Source organism: Rhinoraja longicauda, chromosome 12 (genome assembly GCF_053455715.1).
Source record: "Rhinoraja longicauda isolate Sanriku21f chromosome 12, sRhiLon1.1, whole genome shotgun sequence".
NCBI lineage: Eukaryota > Metazoa > Chordata > Chondrichthyes > Rajiformes > Arhynchobatidae > Rhinoraja > Rhinoraja longicauda.
This window is the reverse complement of record NC_135964.1, coordinates 36,751,085-36,770,863: the sequence shown is the minus strand read 5'-3', so window position 1 is coordinate 36,770,863 and position 19,779 is coordinate 36,751,085. Positions and strand designations below refer to the sequence as shown.

At 43.6% G+C, this 19,779-nt stretch overlaps 1 protein-coding gene across 1 annotated transcript in view; it reads left to right on the top strand.

Moving 5' to 3' along the window:
* Positions 1-18,320, top strand: part of grpr (gastrin-releasing peptide receptor) — a 56,267-nt gene extending 37,947 nt beyond the window's left edge. The window contains exon 3 of the mRNA XM_078408741.1: positions 14,938-18,320. Coding sequence (XP_078264867.1) covers positions 14,938-15,336 — 399 coding nt within the window. The 3' untranslated portion in view covers positions 15,337-18,320. The remainder of the gene's footprint in view (positions 1-14,937) is intronic.
* The last annotated feature ends 1,459 nt before the right edge of the window (positions 18,321-19,779 follow it).

Sequence of the window (19,779 nt, the reverse complement as noted above, 5' to 3'; positions counted from 1 at the left end):
ACGTTTCCATTGATTTGAGTGGAGTTGCTGAATCTGTTGCATGGGTTCACTGAGCAGATTCCCCGGTGTGACTGGTGAGGAATTGCAGGAAGCTGGGGCTCTGCCATTTGGGAATGTAGATCAAGGGACTACAGGAAGATTGGAGTTTAATATCTTCCAGAATATTCATGACTTCTAGTTTTGTGCACAGAAGTCTCGAGACTGCAGACATTTACAGAGGGAAACTCTGGCCGTCCCACGTGATATTTGTCAGGAACATCCAATGTTGAATCAACAAAGGGCGGAATCTGGCAAAATATTGAAAAGGTAGATTCCCTGATCAGCACTTTTGATGGAAGGCTATCTGTTTGTGGGATTGCTCCAATGGATTGTGCATCAGCATGGTGGCATAGCGGGTGAGTTGCTGCCTTACAGTGCCAGAGACTCGGTTTCAATCCTGCTTACGGGTGCTGTCTGTACGGAGTTTGTACGTTCTCCCTGTGACCACGTGGCTTTTCCCCGGATGCTCCGGTTTCCTCCCACTTTCCAAAAATGTCCAGGCTTCAGTAAAAAATTGTAAATTGGCCCCAGTGTGTAGGATAGTGTGCGGGGATCGATGGTCGGCAGGGACTCGGTGGGCCGAAGGGCCTGTTTCTGTGCTGTGTCTCTAAACTAAACTAAACTAAACTAATGTGATGCTCGTGATCTTCTGGTAATTTAAGTTAAGGAAAAGGTGTCCAGGACGTCCTGTGTTGTTTTAGAGTCATAATGTTATACTCCTATTTTTGCCTATCTACACTAATCCCATTTACCCGCATTAAGACCATGAATACTCCTATCCATTGCCTTAACTTGCTTTATTGGGTCAATCAGAAAGATTGCATGGCAGCATCAGTAATTTCTGATCTTTTTCCCCTTAAGGCTGTGTTAAAGTAATCTTTATTTAGTGTCTCTTGACCCTGCCATTTATAGTTTATTTTATTGCTGCCCAATCAATCCAGCCTTCTGTGACTGTAGCTTCCAGACACACTGTCCTTTAAACCTACAATGATACAAGGTGTTTGGTAAGTTCATTTATGGAGTACAGTACACAATTTTGGTCTCCTTACTGAAAAACGTACACTCGTCCCAGTGGGCGTGCTGGAAAGATTCACCAGAATGGTTTCTGAGATAGGATATCTATTAGACTGAGTGGCCAAGAACCCTTCTCTCAAGTTTAGAAGAACAAGAGGTGACCTCACTGAAAGGTATGAAACGGCTGGAGGCTCCAATGGGTCGACGTAGCATAAGAAAATAACTGCAGATGCTGGTACAAATCGATTTATTCACAAAATGCTGGAGTAACTCAGCAGGTCAGGCAGCATCTCGGGAGAGAAGGAATGGGTGACGTTTCGGGTCGAGACCCTTCTTCTGAAGAAGGGTCTCGACCCGAAACGTCACCCATTCCTTCTCTCCCGAGATGCTGCCTAACCTGCTGAGTTACTCCAGCATTTTGTGAATAGGTCGACGTAGCATGTTCTCTTCCCTCGCCTGCGCTAAAACTATTATTTTATTGAATATTTACATTTTGGTGCGCAAAAGAATATGGGTGCCTGAAATGGTAGCTTAACTAATTGAAGCAAAGTCCTTGATCTTGGGGGCTTGCAGTTTAACCTGCAGCAATTCCACTGTAAATTAACATCCCACAAACTCTTCATTTTTTGGGGTCTTGCTCTTATTTGAGTTGAGGATTCTTCAGTTTAAAATATTGATTGATAATCATTATTTCTGCAGAGCATCTTGGAATGTGCGATACATCAAATAATCTAAATAATCAGCTCTTTCAGTCTGAAAGAGTAAGAATTTATGTTGACCAAAAATTTTGGCAATGGCATCGTTGACTCGAAAGGTTAAATTCAGCGTAAAGCTGTTTCTGCCCTGTCCTGAAAGTTCACCTTGATCCTGAATTAAGTACCTGCTCCATTAGGTCATATTTTCATTTCCGAAAGCAGCTATTCCTGAACCAATTAGTGAATTGAGTAAATTAATTTGAAATTGTAAGCATTTCTAAGTCCTGTTCACACCCAATAGTGCCCAGATTGCCTGTGGTTAACTCACGAAGAACACAACAGAGTGAAACATTCAACGTTCTGTTCTCGGCTGCATTTTACCCTGGCTTACAAAACCTACCCCAACACCACCATTCTCCCTCCCCAAAGCCCCTCTTTCTGAACCCCCATTAGTGCAGCCTTTCCTCTGACAATAGCCTTGTGCTGTAGTCCACCAAATCTGGTTAGCTCATGTTAGAAGGTACAATGCACTTCACCTTTAATTTGTACTGAAGCTGGGTCACAAGCAAGATTCGCAGACCTGTGGATTACCAACCTTCTCCTCAGAGCTTATACTCTGCAGATTAAGTGGGCAAAGTACAGTCAAGGTGAAGCTTACGATGAATTCTTTGTAGGCATTTTGCCCTGGCTTACACTTCCGGGCCATATGTTCACCAACAAAAGTCAGAAATTTAATTTGACAAAGCTCTCTAGAGTTCATTACTTCACAACACAGATGTCATTTTGGGTCCACTCCAATCTAAAATTGACTGATGTGAGATAAAGGTGCACAGCTGCACTGTTAAGAGCTATGAGTAAACCTCGGCTTAGTTGCTATTTAAAAAAATTAGTATTCCAGTCACAGATTGCTGTATGACACCAGCATCTTTTGGTGATTTGAATAAAGAGATTAGTATATCTAATTCACGTGCAACTTTATTTTTTATCGATTCATTTTAATGAGAACAGGATGTGCACTGTGATTACTATGTGTAGAATGGAACTTGGAGCACAGGAGGATGAGGGGTGATCTTCTAGAGGTGTACAAAATCATGAGGAATAGATCGGGTAGATGCACAGAGTCTCTTGCCCAGAGTAGGGAAATTGAGGACCAGAGGACATAGGTTCACGGTGAAGGGGAAAAGATTTAATAGGAATTTGCGGGGTAACTTTTTCACACAAAGGGTGGTGAGTGTATGGAACAAGCTGCCAGAGGAGGTAGTTGAGGCTGGGACTATCCCAACGTTTAAGAAACGGTTCGATGGATACATGGATAGGACAGGTTTGGAGAGATATGGGCCAAACGCAAGCAGGTGGGACTAGTGTAGCTGGGACATGTTGGCTGGTGTGGGCAAGTTGGGCCGAAGGGCCTGTTTCCACACTGTATCACCCTATGACTCTGACATAACTGCAGATGCTGGTTTCAATCAAAGATAGACACAAAAAACTGGAGTAACTCAACGGGTCAGACAGCACCTTTGGAGAAAAGGAATAAGTGCATTTGGGTCGAGACCCTTCTTCAGACTGAGAGTCAAGGGAAAGGCCCCTTCTCTCTGAACACCCACCACCCCCCCACAGGACCTCGCCTCAACCTCTGTCTACTCGCCTATCCCCCCTCTGACCCTAACCCCCAGCCTTCTTGTGTCTTCACCACCCCCCTGACCTCCTCCTTTCCGATACGGAATGGTCTGTCCTGAACAGAGGCCTCACCATCGTTCCCCTCTGCCCCCAACTCAACGAGTTCCAGGTCCGCCACGACATGGAACTTTTCTTCTGTTGCCTCCGCCTCTGTGCCTTTTTCTATGGGAAGGAGTCCTCACCATCCCCTTCTCCCATTTACACTGGTTCCCCCTCCTCTTGGACATCCCCAGACAGCCTTCTACCCTCTTTAGACCTCTTAATTTCTAACTGCCGGCGTGACATAATTTTTCACTTTCTCCTGACTCTCAGTCTGTTGAAGGGTCTCGACCCAAAATGTCACCTATTCTTTTTCTCCAGAGATGCTGTCGGACCTGCTGAGTTACTCCAGCTTTTTGTGTCTATCTTTGTGCACTGTGATTAAATGTGTTGAGCAGGGGATACAGCTACAAGCCCCTCGGCCCTGTGAGCCTATTCCATTGCACAAAACAAAAGGCTGGAGGAGCTCAGGGGGCCAGGGGGCATCTGTGGAGGAAATGGACAGACAACGTTTTGGGTCGGGACCTTTCTTCAGACTGGTAGAAGTAAAGGGAGAAATCTGGAAAAGAGAAAGGAGGGTGAAACAAAGCTTGGCAAATGATAGGAAAGAACTGCAGATGCTGGTTTAAACTGAAAATAGACACAAAAAGCTGGAGTAACTCAGCGGGTCAGGCAGCAGGCTAAAGAAGGGTCTCTACCTGAAACGTCACCCATTCCTTTTCACCAGAGATGCTGCCTGACTCGCTGAGTTACTCCAGCTTTTTGTGCCTAACCAGGCAAGTGATAGGTGGATACGGGTGATTTACAGATGGGGGGAGTGGAGTAAGTGGCAAAGACTGGGGATGAAAAGACGAAAGGGTATCAGATAAGGCAAGAGGAACAGTGGAATTTAATGCCTGAGAGAGGGATATGGGTGGAAGAGGACAGCGGGGGAAGAGAAAACCAGCAGATGCAGGTTTACATCAAAGATAGACACAAAATGCTGGAGTAACTCAGCGGAACAGGCAGCATCTCTGGATAGAAGGAAGGGGTGATGTTTCAGGCTGAGAAGTCGGTCTGAAGAAGGGTCTCGACCCAAAGCGTCACCCATCCCTTCTATCCAGAAATGCTGCCTGTTCCGCTCAGTTACTCCCAACATTTCATGTTTATCTTCCAGTTTGCACGTGACCTCACAGTCGCAATGGAATTCTGCAAATTCACTCTACAGCTCCTTTCTTTTCCCTGCTCCCCCACCCCCAGGTGAACACACTTTCTCCCATCATCTCCCACCACCCCTGTCACCCTGCTCCTTTCCCATCCTCCGTACACTCATCCTCATCCTTGTCTCTTACTTCACTTTTATCTGCACTCTCTCCCCTCTACCCTGCCCCCTTCCACCCACGTACCTCCCTCTTGCTTTACATTTCACTTTCCCTCGTTTCATTATCTGACAACCCTCCGTCTCCTTTTCGCCTCCAACCTTTGTCACTTACTCCACCCATTTGCCAATCACCCCCTCATCTGTATCCACCTATCACTTGCCAGACGTCGCCCCATCCCACCTCTCTGTACCAGTTTTCTCCTCCCTCCTACTCCATCATTCTAGCATTCAAGAGGGAGCTAGATAGAGCTCTTAAGGATAGCGGAGTCAGGGGGTATGGGGAGAAGGCAGGAACGGGGTACTGATTGAAAATGATCAGCCATGATCACATTGAATGGCGGTGCTGGCTCGAAGGGCCGAATGGCCTCCTCCTGCACCTATTGTCTATTGTCTATCAGTCAGAAGAAGGATCCTGACCCAAAACCTCGCCTGTCCATTCCCTTCACAAATACTGCCTGACCCATTGAGTCCCTCCAGCACGTTGATGTTTGTGTGCCATCCCTGCATCTGTGTTGCTGAGTCTACTCCATTGTTCATTTAGATCAATTCAACAGCGACTCAATTTCATTCACCTACCTTTGGTCAATGTTCCCCAGTGTTGAAATTCTCAGTGTTGAAATTCCAAATTGTTGCTGCAGTCGCAATTTTCAGTGAAGAGAGAGTTAAAGATCTAGTGTGAAAAATAGTTTCCTGAATGTACCCCTATATAGGCGGCGGCCACTGTTCTCAGTTAAATGATCTCATCTCTCGGTCCGGATTGCTGCAGTAACGGGAAATGTTTCTCTGTGATCTGCCCTTCAGTTTCCTCCACTTAAACCGTCATCTCCTGTAAATAAGTTAACATGGAACGCAAAGTGTTCCTGGCACAGAGCTTTGATTCACAATAGATCAATGAGCAGTGATGCAGCGGTAACGTTGCTGTCTTACAGCACCTTGCAGCGCCAGAGACGGGCGCTACAGATGCTGTCTGTACGGAGTTTGTAAGTTCAGAGTTGTCAGAGTTTGTAAGTTCTTCCCGTGACCACGTGCGTTTTCCCCATGATCTTTAGTTTCCTCCCACACTCCAAAGACGTTTGTAGGTTAATCGGCTTGGGTTTGTATACTTCGTAGAAGTGTAAATTGTCCCTAGTGTGTGTAGGATAGTGTTAATGTGCGGGGATCACTGGTCAGCACGGACTCGGTGGGCCAAAGGGCCTGGATCTCTAAACTAAAATAGCATTTGCAGGGTATCCCTAGGTCTGTTTTCAGTATTATTTTTCAGGATCAGTCCCTCACCAACAAGGCCGTCATGTATTGACTCCACTTGTCCTCAGATTCCATCCTGCCCATCTAACTCCACTTCCAAATGATTCTCTTTTCTGCATTTCCAACATATGAGCCCATGACCAAATATACAGTCATAGAGCCGTATAGCATGGAAACATGCCCTTTGGCCCACCTAATCCATGCCTAACCGAGCTCATCTCATCCCATTTGCTTGTGCCAGAACCGTATTGTTCAAAACCATTCCTATCCGTGTACTTGTTCAAGTGTCATTAGGGTTGAAATGTCTAAGACTAGAGATCATAGTTTTAACATGACCGGTGGGAGCCTGGTACATGCTGCCAGGGTGGGCAGGGATAGGGGAGGTGGTGGAGGTAGATTGGATAATTGGCATTTAAAGGCCTTTTAGATGGGCACGTTGATATGCAGGTAATAGAGGCATATGAATCACATGCAGGCAAAATATTAGATTAGCATCATGTTGGGCACCGAAATTGTGCGCTGAAGGGTCTGTTCCTGTGCTGTACTATTCGATGTTCTGTGTTTTATGTTTGGCTTTTACATGAAGTTTCTGCTAAAAGTAAATATTTGTTCGTACCAGGCTGCCTATGACTATTGGCATTCAACTGAACAAGTGCTACCACATGTGGCTCTGACAGTTTAAGGTGGAACTGTATCCAGTTATATTTCTTCCTTTTCAAACAATATTTGCATTTTATTTAATGCATAATTATAGCCTCCAATATTCACTTCTTTTTGTGTGTGGCTACCCTTGAGTATGTGGATCTATCTTCACCAATAGTGTTTGCACCACCAATAATGGGGATTTATTTAAAATCTGCCTCATTGTTTTAAACGAGAACTGCATTTCACTCATAATGTAAGTACAGACACTCCCTGGCTTACATAAGTGTAACGTTCCACAGACCCTTGTGTAAGTCAGATGTTATGTAAGTCTGAAATGGAAGTGTTACTGCACATATGTCCATTTACTATTCGTCACGGAAACCATGTGGGAGCTGGACACAAAATGTTGGATCAACTCAGCAAGTCAGGCAGCACCTAAGGAGAAAATGGACAGGTGATGCTTCTAGTCGGGACACGTCCCCAGACTGGCTGAGTTGCTCCAGTATTTTGTCATCGAGTCATAGTATGGAAACAGGCCCTTCGGCCCAACTTGTCCATACCGGCCAATATGTCGCAGCTACACTCATCCCACCTGCCTGCGTTTGGTCCATATCACCTCCAAACTTGCCCTATCCATGTACCTGTCTAAATGTTTCTTAAACTTTGGGATAGTCCCAGCCTCAACTAACTCCTCTGGCAGCTTGTTCCATACACCCACCACCCTTTGTGTGAAAATGTTACCCCTTAGATTCCTATTAAATCTTTTCCCTTTCACCTTGAACCTATGTCCTCTGGTCCTCGATTCCCCTACTCTGGGCAAGACATTCTGTGCATCTACCCAATTTATTCCTCTAATGATTTTATACACCTCTATAAGATCACCGCTAATCCTCCTGCACTCTAAGGAATAGAGCCCCAGCCTACTCAACCTCTCACTATACCTGAAGCTCAGACCCTCGAGTCCCGGTAACATCCTCGTAAACCTCTGTGCCCTTTAAAGCTTGACAATATCTTTCCTTTTAACACGATGCCTAGAACTGAACACAATACTCTAAATGCAAACTCGCCAATGTCTTTTTGTGTCTATCTTTGGTATAAACCACCATCTGCAGTTCTTTGTTATTACATTTTTACCATGTGGCAGACCACATGGAGACCACATGGGAACTCCCACATAGAGATCATGAGGGGGCTCCAATGTGTAGGCCACGTGGGAACTCTGACACGAAGACCACATGGGCACTCCGACATGGAGACTATGTGGGAGCTCTGATGTAGAGGCCATGGGGGAGCTCCAACATGGAGACCACATAGGAGCATCCATGATAACAGCTGACTGGATTGCGGAAATGGCTGCATGCAACGGCAGTAGTGTACTGCTACTGAGACTACTGAGATGTGCAACTCAGAAATAAATCAGTGGCTCAAAGAATTGCCTATGTAAGTGCTGGTTTATGTAAGTCGCCTGTCACGTAAGTCGGAGAGTGCCTGTACTATATCTGTCAGTTGTGTAAAGGCTTTATAATACATACTGATCATCCCAAACATGGATTTAAATATTGCAAAATTGTAATGAAACGAATTTTGTTCAGACACAATTGTAAGTCTTTTAAAAAAATATTTCGGAGTCTGATATCTTCCTTCTGTTTTTGAAGATGAATTGAAGCTGCTATGGTCAAAATATTCCCAGACAGGTGTTGAGCTGGGGAAACGCGTACAGCCTTGTTCAGAGGGTGATGGGTGCATGGTTTACTCAGAGGGTGGTGGTGTATAGATTCACTCGGAGGGTGGTGTGTGCATGGCACAAGCTGCCCAAAGAAGTAGCTGAGGCAGGTACTATAATAGCATTTAAAAGACACTGGACAGGTGCATGGGTTGGAAAGGTTTGGTGGGATACGGGCCAAATGTGAACAAATGAGACCATCATAGATGGGGGATCTTGGTCAGCATGGATGAATTGGGCAGAAGTGCCTGTTTCTGTGCTGTGTGACACTAAGACTCTAGATTTCTCACACCAATGTTCAATAGTTTCATGTCATATGAGAACACAATTAAAACAATGGTTCAGGCAAGTGCATAAAAAACTGACCAATCAATTTCAATAGACTAGTAAATTGAAGCATAAATTCAAAACAATTTTATTTTTCTAAGTGATTTATTAACAGCTAGCACATTACGGAACAAATAGATCCCACAGTACTCTATGGATATCGAGGGATTTGAGCATTTGAAATGCTACGGAATGGGAATTCTGCCACCCAGTCAAGTTGCGGGAATGTGAACAATGACACTCAGTCAGAATGTGGATGTGGGAATAGAAACTGATATGTTCCTACAGGTTTAGGAATGGGAATTGGGTCCTTGGCCAAGGATGTGGGCAGGAGAACAGTGATATGTTCCCAGGAATGTGGGGAGGGGAATTATGACATCACCTGTGATGTGGGGATGGGAGCTGTGACAGTCAGAGGGGTTAGGGGAACAGGAATCGTGATGCTTTTTTCTGAGGCTGGAAACTGTACGTGAATGATTTAATTTGAGATTAGAATAGAAATAAAGACAGAGAGCATTGAGGCAGTGGGTGGTTGGAAGCGAGCAGAGAATGTTAACGCAGGTCCCAGATTGGAAATAAATGGAAAGAAAGAATGAAGACATAAGGAAATGCAAATTGTGGGATCTGGTGTAGAGCACAAAGTGCTGTAGTAACTTGGCGTGTGAAACAGCATCTGTGGAGGACATGGATAGGTGACATTTCGGGACATGGGATGGTTCTTCATATTGATTGTAGTGGGGGCAGATAGCTGGAAAAGAGGTAAATACAGGACGAAGCCTGGCAAAGCCTCAAAAAGAGTTGGAGGAGTCCTGCTCCCATCTCTTTTCCAGCTTTCTCCCGTTCTACAGTCCTTCTGTGGAAGTGTCCCAACCTGAAATGATGCCTAACCATATCCTCCAGAGACGCTGCCTGACTCACTATTCCAGCACCTTGTGCTCTACAAAATAATTACTTGGATCAATGGAACTTTGACCATGTCCTCAGGATGTCAAAATTGACTTAGAGCCAGCGCACATTTGAAATGTGTTTATTTTGTAAATAACTTTTTGGGCAACCTGTGGATTAGTTTAGTTTAATTTAGAGATACAGCGCAGAAACAGGCCCTTCGGTCCACCAAGTCCATGTCGACCAGCGATCCCCGTACACTTGCACTGTCCTACACACCAGGGACAATCTACAATTTTTACCAAAGCCAATTAACCTACAAACCTGTATATAGTTGGAGTGTGCGAGGAAACTGGAGCACCTGGAGAACACAGTCGCAGGGACAACATACAAACTCCGCATGGACAGCGCCTATAGTCAGGATCGAAGCTGGGTCTCTGGCACTGTAAGGCAGCAACTCTACCGCTGCGCCACTGTGCCGCCTTATATGCAGGGAAATTAATACCACTGTATTGTGTCAGCAAGGAAACTTTCGTTTTCACTTTGAAATTACTTTCTGCAAATGCTAGTCTGAATCATAACAGCTGGGGACACTGGCTGGATGACAGGTCCATCTCCCATTAAATGTGTCGTATAAATCAGAAGCGAATGGGCCAGCCCAAAGCAGCAAGCTGCTGTCCCTTGCTCTCCACTGAAACATCAAACCCTGTGCTAAATGTTCACTATGTCACTTAGATTTATTTGTTAAAATGGAGTGCAACTTAATTACATGATTAATCAGGAAATTACGAGCAGTGGGACTTCACTGTGACAATGTCCTGGTCCTGCCACCAGTTGCTAACATTCCTCATGCTGGGAGTGAGAGATGGTACACACCATTTGTCAATTGATGAAACAATAATTCATCACTCACTATGAGAATTTTCTTCAAGTTGAAAGTCATCTGCTCAACTGCAACTCTCAGCCCTTGGCCAGTGTCCGTGACTAACTGGCAGCACTCACCACTAAATAAAACCGACTGGAGCAACTCAGCCGAACAAGCAGCGTCTGCGGAGGCAAATACATCACCAATGTTTCGGGTCAAGTCCCTGGATCAGTCCTGACACGGTTCCTTCAGTTTACTTTATTTTAGAGATACAGTGCGGTAACAGGCCCCTCAGCCCACAGAGTCCGCACTGACCAGTGATCCCCGTACACTAACACTATCCTACACACTAGGGACAATTTACAGTTTTTATCCAAAGCCAATTAACCTACAAACCTGTACATCTTTGGAGTGTGGGAGGATACCGGAGCACCTGGGGAAAACACATGCGGTCACGGGGAGAACGTAACAAACTCCATACAGACAGCACCCGAAGTCAGAATCGAACCCGGGTGTGTTGCGCTCCGAGGCAGCAGCTCTATCGCTGCGCCATCGTGCCACCCCGAAGCTCAACCCAAAATGTTGACCGTTCCTTTGCCTCCACAAGTGATGCTCAACCTGCTGAGTTTTTTCCAACAGTTTGCTTTTTTGCTGCAGTTTCCAACATTTGCAGTGTCTTCCTTCCCCTGTCTGCATTTACCACTGACATGCTAAAGAAGCTCCCACAATCTTGTGCAGAAACTTGCATGAGGAAATAATCGGGATCCTTGCTAATGAGCCCTACATGATGACAGACCGTTCCGCCAACTTAATATCAAGAGGACTCAATAAACCGTTGCCACAAACAGCAGAAAAAGTCATGCCCTTTTCTCAACCAGCAGAACCAGAAATGTAAAACATACTATAAGTGGTCAGGAGAGTGAGTAGTCCGGAATAGTGAAAGGCTTGGATAGAGTGGATATGGAGAGGATGTTTCCACCAGTGGGAGAGTCTGGGACTAAAGGTCATAGTCTCAGCATTAAAGGATGTTTTTTTTAGGAAGGAGATGAGGGAACATTTCTTTAGTCGGAGGGTGATGAATCTGTGGAATTCTTTGCCACAGAAGGCTGTGGAGGCCAAGTCAGTGGATATTTTTAAGGCAGGGATAGATAGATTCTTGATTAGTACAGGTGTCAGAGTTATGGGGAGAAGGCAGGACAATGGGGTAAGGAGGGAGAGATAGATCAGCCATGATTGAATGGCGCAGTAGACTTGATGGGCCAAATGGCCTAATTCTACTACTATTCCATATGACGTTATGACCCTCAGGAAAGCAGCCAACATAATCAAGGGCCATTTTCACCCTGGTCATTCCCTCTTTTTCCCTCTCCCTTTGGGCAGAAGATACAAAAGCTTGAAAGTCCATATCACCAAATTCAGGAATAGCTTCTTCCCTGCTGTTATTACATGACTGAATGGTCATCCATAAGCTAGGGTGCAGGCCCTGACCTACATCTTGCAGATTTTACACTTTGTCTCTGTAACTGTATGGCCATACATCTGTAACAGTATATTCTGTGGTCTGGTATTTGTATCTCTACCCTCTCTGTTGTGCTGTGCATGGTTTGATTGTGCCCATGTAGATTATGATTTTACTGGATTGCATGCAAAGCTTGTTGGTGTATCTCGGAATACGTGAGATTAATGAACCAATACCTATACCTCGCAGAACACGTTCCCAAATTGGCCACAAGCACTCTACACCCATCACTCAAATGCGGCAACTGAAAATGAACCTCTTGCCATTTTGCTTGCAGCTTAATTGAGATTACACTGTTACATTTCACATACCAAGTGACGTTCTCCTTGATGTTTGATTAATATTTAACTCTGAAGAACAGATTCTCCATTCATTTTGTTTTATAAGTATGAACTTATTGCGGATAAATTGGCTGGTTAGCTGTGGTGTACCTGCCATTACCCTTTGGAGTTGTAAGCCATGAAAATCTTATGTTCCTATTAAAACCGTGTTCTGAATGGAAAAGGTTATTACAGCATTGAAGCATTTACTGCAGATATCTCAGTGATTTAAAATGAATTCAAGCTGAGCACTTTGGGGATTTACATTTTGTCTCAATGGATTATAAACTACCAGTTAGACACCTGATCGATTTGCTGTGTGTTCCATAGTTAGCCTTAATTAGATGTAAGAACTTGTGGGATTAGAACATCTTTTTCAGAATATAGAATGAGTTCTATTTTGCATTTATTTAACATTTAATGTGATACTGCAGCACAAAAGAGACCATTCTCTTTAATGAGGTTGCACTGGTTTTATCAAAAAGCAATCCAGTTATTCCCATCCACCTCCTCTCCCCACATCTTCTCCCAAGCTTTATTCACCAACCATCCATCCAAGTCTTATTATAGGCTCTTATTGGAACCTGTACGCTCCATACTATGAAATAGTACATTCCAAATCTTAAAAGACAGATCCTAAAAATACTTGTCTTTGCATCTCCGTTTCATTTTGCTAGTCACCAGTGTGTATCAACTACTTCCATTGAAGGCAACTTTTCCTTACTTCATCTAACCCATTATGATTTCATTCCAATCTGATCATGCATTCCCTGCGCAGTGTATATCAACCTCATCCTCTCCACTCCATCTGTGTAACCACAAACTCCTTCTCCCAGCTTGCTTTGCAACTCCCGAATGCTGTTTTAATTGCACATTTTTTTCTTTTGTTCACATCTTTACTCTATTATTTTTCTCTGTTTAAATATTTCAGTTTAAACAATGTGAGCAGAATTTTGGCTCCTCAGAGCTCACCTCAGTTCCCACTGATCTTCACCTCTCTATAGCAGTAACTAACCCATAGTCTGTTGCACTGGAAATTGCTGTATAGCCACCCAATTTATTTATTTCCCTGCTGAACCAATTCCTGTAGGCCTGGATTTAAAAGAGAGTTTGGCTCAAATGGGTTTTTCAAATTTGGAACATAGTTCCAGCAACTATGAAGAACAAGTAACCCTTGTTAATAACAGATCATGAGGGGAGGGGATGGTGTCCATTATTGACGATTTCCGCTATATCTCGAGAAAGAGATTACCGAATCACAGAGTATCATTGTATGAGTAGCAGAAACAAAGAATTGCAGATGCTGGTCAAAGTGGCGGAGTAACTCAGCAGGTCGGGCAGCATCTCTGGAGAATATGGACAGGGGACATTTTGGGTCGGGATCCTTCTTCAGACTCTTGGTCTGGAACTGGGCCAGGAATCCAGGTGAGTTGAAGGCCCCGGGCTGCTGGCAGCTGGGGGAGAAACGAGGATTGGCGGAGTTATTGGTGATGGCACATGGGAGGCTGGAGTGCAGGTAAAGGGCCAGAGATGGCACAGTGGCGGGCAAGGCCTGGAAGTAACCGATTAAGGTGTGTGGGCTGGTGGTGGCGACAGTAGGTCTGGCCTGGAAGTGGCCAGGGAGGCGGTGCGGGCTGGGTGTGGCATCGGCAGTACAGCCTGATGGTGAAGGTTGGTAGGTCTTTCCGCTATAACCAAATTCCATTATAAAGAGGTCCGTAATAACAAGGGTTTACTGTGTAAACTTTCAAAGCGAACTTCTGTTGGTAAGGTTGGGTCATTTTCAATGTCAATGTGTGCAATCAAAAGCGAATAGTTCATCTCCCTGTTCTGTGCCCTGCTCATAGGCAAATCATGGAATCATCAGTGCAGAAAGAGGACCTTCAGCTCACCAAGATCATGCTGACCATTAAGCACCCATTTATACCGATCCTTCACAAATCCTGTTCTTCTCTCCCCATGTTCGCTTTAGTTGCCGTCAGCTCCAGTCTACCCGTAACCCCAGACACCCGTACGAATCAAGTATCTATCAATCTCCACCTTAAAAATATCAATTGATTTGGCCTCCACAGCCTTCTGTGGCAATGAGTTCCACAGATTTACCACCCACTCACTAAATAAATTCCTCTTCATCTCCTTTCTGGAAGTACATCCTTTTATTCTGAGGCTATGGCCTCTGGTCCTAGACTCTCCCACTAGAGGAAACATCCTCTCCACATCCACACTATCCAGTTACAGTATATCTCTTTAGTTTCCCCGCCTGCACTGTTGTTCCTTATGTAGTTTTCTTCTGCAACTCTAATCAATAGAATCATGTTAAATGTTCGCTGTAGCTTTATGGTTTACACAAATTGCTAATTCTTTAGAAACTTTCAGTCATTCTTTAAACTTCTTTAAACTTTCAGTCTATCTTTGATCGGGCTTTACCTTGCATTAAACGTTATTCCCTTATCATGTATCTAGACACTGTGAATGGCTCGATTGTAATCATGTATTGTCTTTCCACTGACTGGTTAGCACTGTACCTTGGTACACGTGACAATAAACTCAACTGAAATATCTTTCCGTTTCATTTTATTCACAGATGGAATCCAGGAAAAGACTTGCAAAGACGGTGCTGGTGTTTGTGGGCTTCTTTGCTATAAGCTGGCTCCCCAGTCATATCATCTACCTGCACCGCTCCTACCACTACAAACAGGTGGACACCTCCATGGCGCACCTGATCGGCAGCATTTGTGCCAGAATTCTGGCGTTCAGCAACTCCTGCGTCAACCCCTTTGCCCTCTACCTGCTGAGCAAGACCTTCCGAAAGCAGTTCAACAACAACCTGTTTTGCTGCAGGAGCCACCTGCTCATACGATCGACCAGCATGGGCAAGAGCACCACAGCTTCGCGGATGACCTCTCTCAAGAGCACCAACCACTCGGTGGGAAGCTTTAGTCTAATCAATGGGAACTTTGTTCACCAAGAAGGTTATGTATAGGACTGCCAGGCAGCACCAAGAGACTATGTACGCTCTGCACTTTCAATCATTGTCCAGGGATGCCAGTCTCAGTGAAGTGAATGTTTAAAGAATCTTCCGGTCAGGAAGAGAATGTGAGGACTTGGAACAATGGGTTTCAGTTGAGTTTTTGCCAAATCGAAGGATATAATTCCGATTAAAACAATTTATTTTGAAATGTTGGGAGTAGTCTTGATATGCGGCAGGACCTCCCTATTAGCAGGGAAGCAATCAGGAAGCTAACGGTGTACCAAAGATATGCCACAAAAGTAGGTGTTTGCCAGACCCTCTCTCAGGTCTCTGCAAGTTGTGGGAGGCAATAAGCAACATTGTCATGTTGTTACAGAAAGATAATTTTGGTACTCTGTTAAAGCAAGGATTAGGTACGGTATTTGTCAATATGAAAGATAGATACATGATGTGTAATGCTGTGGTATATCAGTCACATGTATTATATTGGAAGGTACAATGGCACTCATCATTGAGTGATGAGACACCATCCACACAGAGTTCCTCATCTGAACTGTGTAGAAGTCAGGTCCAATTTATTTCATTGAATGTGCATTGCAGTAGATTATGTATTTAAATTCTGTTTCTAGAAATTCAGTTCCATCCACATCAGTAGAATGACATTTCACTCTTGGAGTGCAGCACAATTATATCATGCTTTTGGTGCACATAACTACAGACAGATCTCCATCCATAAATGTTGCCTCAAAAAAACAAGAAAAAGGTAGAACATCTACTTTTGTGGTGAACTGTAGTGCTGTTTTCCCAAGAGAAGTGGAAGAGACAAGTGAAAATAACATCATCAAGCGAGGGTTTGTGTGCTCAGTTTAGATAGGAACCATTTTATAATACATGGCGGCACCACCTGATCATCGTCCACCAACTTACATTTGTGAAAGTGATCTTTCATAGAGCTGTTGCCTCACAGCACCAGAGACCTGGGTTCGAACTGACCTTGGGTGCTGTCTGTGTGGAGTTTGCACATTCTCCTTGTGACCGTGCAAACCTCTGGGTGCTCCGGTTTCCGCCTACATCCCAAAGACATGTGGGTGTGTAGGGTAATTGGCATCTGTAGAATTGCCCTGAATGTGTAGGGAGTTGATGCAAAAAGTGGGGTAATATAGAACACGTGTGAATGGGTGATCGATGGTCAGAGTGGACTTGGTGGGCCGAAAGGCCTGTTTCCATGCTGCATCTTTCCATCAATCAACGAGGAAAGGGCTCAACCACGAGGGCCCCAGAGTCAGGACCACATTGAGTCTCAGAGTATTGTTCACCTGTGAAGGATGCGCAGTGGTCAGGGTACGGGAGCAGACAGGCAACAATATTAAACAACATTTTCCGATTTGAAGAGAGAAGCAGTAACAAAACTGGAAGGTAGTAGAATGGGTCATGGTCATTCAGAAACCTGTTTTATTTAACTTGAATGTTGTGGTACATTATGGAGATGTCTGGTGCTGAGGGTCAAGGACTTGCACGTGGTCTTCTGTGCAGTGTGTCTCCAGAGTGACAAAAAAAATGACAAAGATGCTTTGAAGGTAAACTGGATTTTAATTGAGATTCTGCATCCTAAGAAAGAGCAGGTATGGTTCTTGATGTTCGAGTAGCAATTGGCTTTTTGAATAAGAATTGGATTGTTAAGGCTATGGGCATACATGTTAAGAAAATCTTTTCTTAATCTTTTCTGGCAGTCAATAGAAAATGTAAATAGTTATCACCACAAGTACTTTTCACTTGCAATATGAAAACATACCAAATATTTAATCAATGTTAATACACGATTTCCGATGGCAAATAGAAATATTCGGCCATAGTGGGGCTATAAAATCACTAAATCACAAATTTAATTTAAAAAAAAAATATATATATATATATATATCATGAGGATATATCATGAGGATATATCATGAGGATACCATTTCAAAGATACCTATTTAAGGCAATGCTATTAATTGAATATCTTTGTTAGTTTAGCAAAAGACAATGCTGTTTCTGCCATATAACCCGGTGGATGATAACGACAAGACTTTTCCAGATCCAAATTTAACCTGCTCCATCCACCTGGATACAAACACAACCATGTTTCCTTATGGAAGATGCTGTTAGTGTCAACAAAAACTCATGGTAGTAAAAGCAAGAACCTGTTTGGATTCTTACTGCCATAGGAAAATCGAATGGATAATGCCAGAGTTTGTGATGATTTGTAGTGATCAACCATTGACTTCAGTGTAATCTATTTCATTTTCAGGAAATTGTATCCCTGAAGATATGCTGTTCGATATAGTCAATGAAATATTAAGTCTTCAACCTAGAGGTTATTCCCACTTACATTTAACAAATAACGACTCCACAAAATTGCAAGGAAGAAGAATTAGCATCCAAGTGTTACTTTCCTTAGTCTGAAGAAGGGTCTCGACCCTAAACGTCACCTATTCCTTTTCTCCAGAGATGCTGTCTGACCCGCTGAGTTACTCCAGCTTTCTGTGTCTATCTTTGGTTTAAACCAGCATCGGCAGACCCTTCCCACACATTACTTTCCCACAGCTGACTTGCTGGAACTATGAGATGCACCACACCAGTAAACTGTAGTTCACATTGATCTTTTTTTTTTAACCCAAAATGTCACTTATCCATGTTCTCCAAGGATGCTGCCTGACCTGCTGAGTTACTCCAGCACCTTGTGTTTTTTGTGCACTTCTTTTAATGTTACTTGCAAATATTTGAATTTTCCCACGGTTCAATTGAAATAATCTTAATTTAAGTTTTGTATAACCAGTAATCTGAATGAAGTAAACAACTTAAAATAAATAGATGGTAATATTATCAGCATAAATGAATATAACCCAGAATGAACTTCCCAATTAATTTGTGTAGGAAGGAACTGCTGGTTTACACCGAAGATAGACACAAAATGTTGGAGTAACTCAACAGGACAGGCAGCATCTCATAAGAGAAGGAATGGGTGACATTTCGTGTCGAGATCCTTCTTCAGAGTGAAGAAGGGTCTCAACCCGAAATGTCACCTGTTCCTTCTCTCCAGACATGCTGCCTGTCCCGTTGAGTTACTCCAGCATTTTGTGCCTATCTTCACATTTAAAGTGTCAATTTGTTCACTGATTACGTTTACAAGTGGTCAAGTTGTCAATATGGACATGTTTGTTTCCCCTTAAAATGTGTAGATTTACACTGAGGAAGATGTGTCCATTCTCTGGTATTTGTTGGATTTTTCCCAATATTACTGAGCATCCTATGTCTTTTTAAAAAAGCCAGGATAAACCTAACTGTGAAAGCACATCAGAGAATGTCAAACCAATTGTAAGCTCCCTTCTTAGATATCGATAGATCTGGAATTCAAAGAAACATTCAAAGTTTTTCTTCTTCGTAAGAAGTGCAGGTAACGCTGACAGATCCCAGATACATAACCCAAAGCAACATTGAACCAGGCAGTTATTGAAATCACTGCGGAGATATCAGAAATCAAAGATGATCAACCTTTCCCAAGGGTTTATCGCTGGAAGGTTTGAAAGATATAAATCTAGGCATTGTGTCACGCCTTGTAAACTTTACATTGTCATAAATTTACAAGTTCCAAAACTAAGCCTACCAAACACATGGCGTACCATGTCTGTTTTTTAATACCTTGGTGTTATAAATGTACAATGCAAGCATGCTATACATGAGAACCAACCTTGTAGATTCCATTCCAGTGCTGTGACCCCAGCATTTTCAAGGCATTCAGCCTTGTCTTTGTGCTAGTGTTTCAATACACTTGACGGCTCAACAATGGATTATCATCCTTTAATGAGTAATAGAGGCAATTCAAAGATTTTTTTTCCACTTGCTTACATTTAAGCCATTCATGTAAATAACTACATTGAAAACCTCTTCTAAAGCAGCCTGCCATGTAGAACTTCACCGAGTTGGAACTGCAGATGCTGGTTTACACCAAAGATAGACACAAAAAGCTGGAGCTACTCAGCGGGACAGGCAGCATCTCTGGAGAGAAATAATGGGTGATGTTTCGGATCGAGACCCTTCTTCAGATTGAGTGCCAGGGGGGAGGGCGACTAGATTTATCCCTTTGTGAAGAAGCCATAGCCTCAGAGTGGAGGGACGTACTTTGGAAAGGAGATGTCAGGTGGTTATGGGGAGAAGGCAGGAGAATAGGGTTAAGAGGGGAAGATAGATCAGCCATGATTAAATAGCAGAGTAGACTTGATGGGCTGAACGGCCTAATTCTGCTCCTAGAACATGAACTTATATACCTATGAGGCCCTTCACAACTTTCTCATGTCTTTGTGCCATGGAAGTTCTGAAGCTTCTCCCATTACCTTCGGAAATAAATGACAAATTTCCTCTATTCCTCAATTTAATGTTTGGATGATACTGCATTGGCAAAAAAAAGTCCATTCCTGG